Raw genomic sequence first — 4,326 nt, 5'->3', positions numbered from 1 at the left:
ATCACTCATAATACTGCAGTACTTTTACTTGTAACAGAGTATTTGTACATTGCAATATTATTACTTTTACTGCAGTAAAGTATCTGAGTACTTCTTCCAGTACTGCTGCTGACAGTTTCTACAGAGGATCATGTGACTGTCAAAGGTCGACATTAATCAGCAGAGTTTCTGGATAAGATGAACTTTGGTTTTATTTGCTTGTATTTAAAACACAAACAACATGATTAAAATATAAATCTGTTGCAGGTTTTATTTCATATTGATACAGTATTAAAGCTTTACTGATACAATGATCAATAAAGCTTTAAACACAACAAGCTCCACTCTGGTGTCATATTTCATTGTTCTCTCCCTTTAAATCTACAGTTTGTAGATGGGTGTAACCAACATGTGACGCAGCACAGAGCTGTCAGGCTGCATTCAGCAGAAACACGTGTTCAGATCTGCTCAAACCTGTTTCACTTATCAGATCAGAACTCAGACTTATTAAACTTATCAGGAAGTGAAGCTCAGACAGTCGTTGCCTCTGAGAGCTGAAATGGCGCAGAACGATCAGCTGGACCGAGAAACACTCAGCTGTTCGATCTGTCAGGATCTACTGAAGGATCCGGTGACTACTACCTGTGGACACAGCTACTGTATGAGCTGTATTAAAGGATTCTGGGATGGAGAGGATCAGAGGAGGATCTACAGCTACCCTCAGTGCAGACAGACCTTCACACCGAGGCCTGTCCTGAAGAAAGCTTTTAATATGAGCAGAGCTTCATGTTAAAGATGAGGAGAAGACATAACAGAGAGCGTAGGAGTAGCTTTAAAGCGAGCTGTCATCTCCTCAGAAATAGGCAGCTGCAGAAATACAGTGTGGAGATGAAGAAGTCTGATTGGTCAGATTATATTTTACTGCATTTAAGTATAATTTTGATGTACTTGTACTTTACTGTAGTACAGTTTGAGATACTTGTACTTTACTGCAGTACAGTTTGAGGTACTTGTACTTTACTGTAATACAGTTTGAGGTACTTGTACTTTACTGTAGTACAGTTTGAGATACTTGTACTTTACTGCAGTATTTGTACATTGTAGTATTAGTACTTTTACTGCAGTAAAGTATCTGAGTACTTCTTCCAGTACTGCTGCTGACAGTTTCTACAGAGGATCATGTGACTGTCAAAGGTCGACATTTATCAGCAGAGTTTCTGGATAAGATGAACTTTGGTTTTATTTGCTTGTATTTCAAACACAAACAACATGATTAAAATATGATACCTGTTGCAGGTTTTATTTCATATTGATACAGTATTAAAGCTTTACTGATACAATGATCAATAAAGATTTAAACACAACAAGCTCCACTCTGGGATCAGATTTCATTGTTCTCTCCCTTTAAATCTACAGTTTGTAGATGGGTGTAACCAACATGTGACGTAACACAGAGCTGTCAGGCTGCATTTATGACTGAATCACATGTTGTTCAGATCAAAGTTCAAACTGATTTAACTTATCGGGAAGTGAAGCTCAGACAGTCGTTGCCTCTGAGAGCTGAAATGGCGCAGAAAGATCAGCTGGACCGAGAAACCTTCTCTTGTGTGATCTGTCTGGATCTACTGAAGGATCCGGTGACTACTACCTGTGGACACAGCTACTGTATGAGCTGTATTAAAGGATTCTGGGATGGAGAGGATCAGAGGAGGATCTACAGCTGCCCTCAGTGCAGACAGACCTTCACACCGAGGCCTGTCCTGAAGAAAAACACCATGTTAGCAGCTTTAGTGGAGCAGCTGAAGAAGACTGGACTCCAAGCTGCTCCTGCTGATCACTGCTATGCTGTACCTGAAGTAGTGGCCTGTGATGTCTGCACTGGGAGGAAGAGGAAAGCCTCCAAGTCCTGTCTGACGTGTCTGATGTCTTACTGTGAGAATCACCTCCAGTCTCACTTTGAATCAACCAAATTAAAGAAACACAAGCTGATGGAGCCCTCTGAGAAGCTCCAGGAGAACATCTGCTCTCGTCATGATGAGGTGATGAAGATATTCTGCCGTACAGATAAGAAGTGTATCTGTTATCTGTGCACTATGGAGGATCATAAAGGCCACGACACAGTCCCAGCTGCAGCAGAAAGGACTGAGAGGCAGAGAGAGCTCGAGGTGAGTCGACTAAACATCCAGCAGAGAATCCAGGACAGAGAGAAAGAAGTGAAGCTGCTTCAACAGGAGGTGGAGGCGGTCAGTCCCTCTGCTAATAAAGCAGTGGAGGACAGTGAGAAGATCTTCACTCGGCTGAAACGTCTCCTACAGAAAAGAAGCTCTGATGTGAAGCAGCAGATCAGATCCCAGCAGGAAACTGAAGTGAGTCGAGTCAAAGAGCTTCAGGAGAAGCTGCAGCAGGAGATCACTGAGCTGAAGAGGAAAGACGCTGAACTGAAGCAGCTCTCACACACAGAGGATCACAACCAGTTTCTACACAACTACCCCTCAGTGTCACAACTCAGTGAACCTACAGACTCATCCAGCATCAATATCCGTCCTCTGAGATACTTTGAGGATGTGACAGCAGCTGTGTCAGAGCTCAGAGATAAACTACAGGACATCCTGAGGGACACATGGACAAACATCTCACTGGCAGTCACTGAAGTGGACGTTTTACTGCCAGAACCAGAACCAGAGCCCAAGACCAGAGCTGAGCTCTTAAAATATTTACGTGAAATCACTCTGGATCCTAACACAGCACACACTAATCTGTTATTATCTGAGGGGAACAGAAAAGTAGAAGTAATGAGACAACAACAGTCTTATTCTAGTCACACAGACAGATTCACTGATCAGTCTCAGGTCCTGAGTAGAGAGAGTCTGACTGGACGTTGTTACTGGGAGGTGGAGTGGAGAGGAGGAGTTGATGTTGCAGTCGCATACAAGAATATCAGCAGAGCAGGACGTGAATCTGTATTTGGACAAAATGACAAATCTTGGTCTTTATATTGTGACACTGACTGTTATCAATTCATGTTCAACAACATTAAAACTCCCGTCTCAGGTCCTCGTTCCTCCAGAGTCGGAGTGTACCTGGATCACAGAGCAGGTATTCTGTCCTTCTACAGCGTCTCTAAAACCATGACTCTCCTCCACAGAGTCCAGACCACATTCACTCAGCCTCTCTATGCTGGACTTTGTTTTTATTTTGTTGGATCCACAGCTGAGTTGTGTAAAGTGAAAAAGACAGAAGTCATTCCAGACTTAATGTGTCAGATGTTGTAATTCTTCATGTTTTTGTCTCCATGTTTCTGAGCTGTCACGCTTTTTAACTTTATGTATGTGTCGTTGATATTATCAGTTTCTTTAGATGTTTTTTTCCTGTGTGTTTTTATCCATGGAGGCTCTCACTGCTCATCACCACGTTTTAAGATGAAAATGTGAACTTCTCTTTGTTCTAAATGTTAGTTTCATGTTTGTATTGATGTATTTGTGTCTGTTGTTTCTTAAACAGAGAAAACAGCAGAACTTCTTTCATCACAGATATTTTGTTCTCATCACTTTGTAAATTCATAAAGAAATGTTCAATCAAACTGTAATGATCATGATAATAATCATTAATGATGTTCTTGTACATAGCTGACATTCTGGGTTAAACTAACTGACTGTGTGGATGAAGTCAATCTGAACATGAAATCATTGATCACACTTTACTGATTGGATGTGTGAACAATCTGAAGCTTCAATAATCAATAAAGATGATTTTTATCAACAGTGATCAAAGTGTTTTCTTCTCATTCGAAGCTTGTGAAGAAAATGTGAAAATACAATAAGAGTTTATTAGAGGCAGTTTTCCTCCTGAAACACCACAAAGTTCACATAATAATACTGCAGTACTTTTACTGTAATACTGCATACTACATCACTCATAATACTGCAGTACTTTTACTGTAATACTGCATACTACATCACTCATAATACTGCAGTACTTTTACTCTAATACTGCATACTACATCGCTCATAATACTGCAGTACTTTTACTGTAATACTGCATACTACATCACTCATAATACTGCAGTACTTTTACTGTTATACTGCATACTACATCACTCATAATACTGCAGTACTTTTACTCTAATACTGCATACTACATCGCTCATAATACTGCAGTACTTTTACTGTAATACTGCATACTACATCACTCATAATACTGCAGTATTTTACTGTAATACTGCATACTACATCACTCATAATACTGCAGTACTTTTACTTGTATGAGGTACCTTGGAGTATTGGTACTTGTTCTTCAGTAAATGATCTGGATATTCTATCACTGTTTGGGGGTTAAAGAGGGAATGAG

At 40.4% G+C, this 4,326-nt stretch overlaps 1 protein-coding gene across 1 annotated transcript; it reads left to right on the top strand.

Annotated features, from left to right (window-relative positions):
• Positions 1–1,582: 1,582 nt before the first annotated feature.
• LOC134001340 (tripartite motif-containing protein 16-like protein) lies at positions 1,583–3,271 on the top strand. Its single transcript, XM_062440906.1, has 2 exons — positions 1,583–1,835; positions 2,127–3,271. The coding sequence occupies exons 1-2, from the start codon at positions 1,647–1,649 to the stop codon at positions 3,249–3,251; spliced, it is 1,314 nt and encodes a 437-aa protein (XP_062296890.1). The 5' UTR covers positions 1,583–1,646; the 3' UTR covers positions 3,252–3,271.
• The last annotated feature ends 1,055 nt before the right edge of the window (positions 3,272–4,326 follow it).

Source organism: Scomber scombrus, chromosome 19, assembly GCF_963691925.1.
Source record: "Scomber scombrus chromosome 19, fScoSco1.1, whole genome shotgun sequence".
NCBI lineage: Eukaryota > Metazoa > Chordata > Actinopteri > Scombriformes > Scombridae > Scomber > Scomber scombrus.
Note: the sequence above shows the minus strand (reverse complement) of the source record. Positions and strands in the feature narration are given on the sequence as shown.

What these genes read in the sequence shown, in the direction of transcription:
- LOC134001340 (XM_062440906.1), top strand. Translation starts at nt 1,647, where the DNA reads ATGAGCTGTATTAAAGGATTCTGGGATGGAGAGGATCAGAGGAGGATC. An exon ending in ACTGCTATGCTGTACCTGAA is followed by an intron (nt 1,836 to 2,126) that starts GTAGTGGCCTGT and finishes GAAAGGACTGAG; the next exon opens with AGGCAGAGAGAGCTCGAGGT.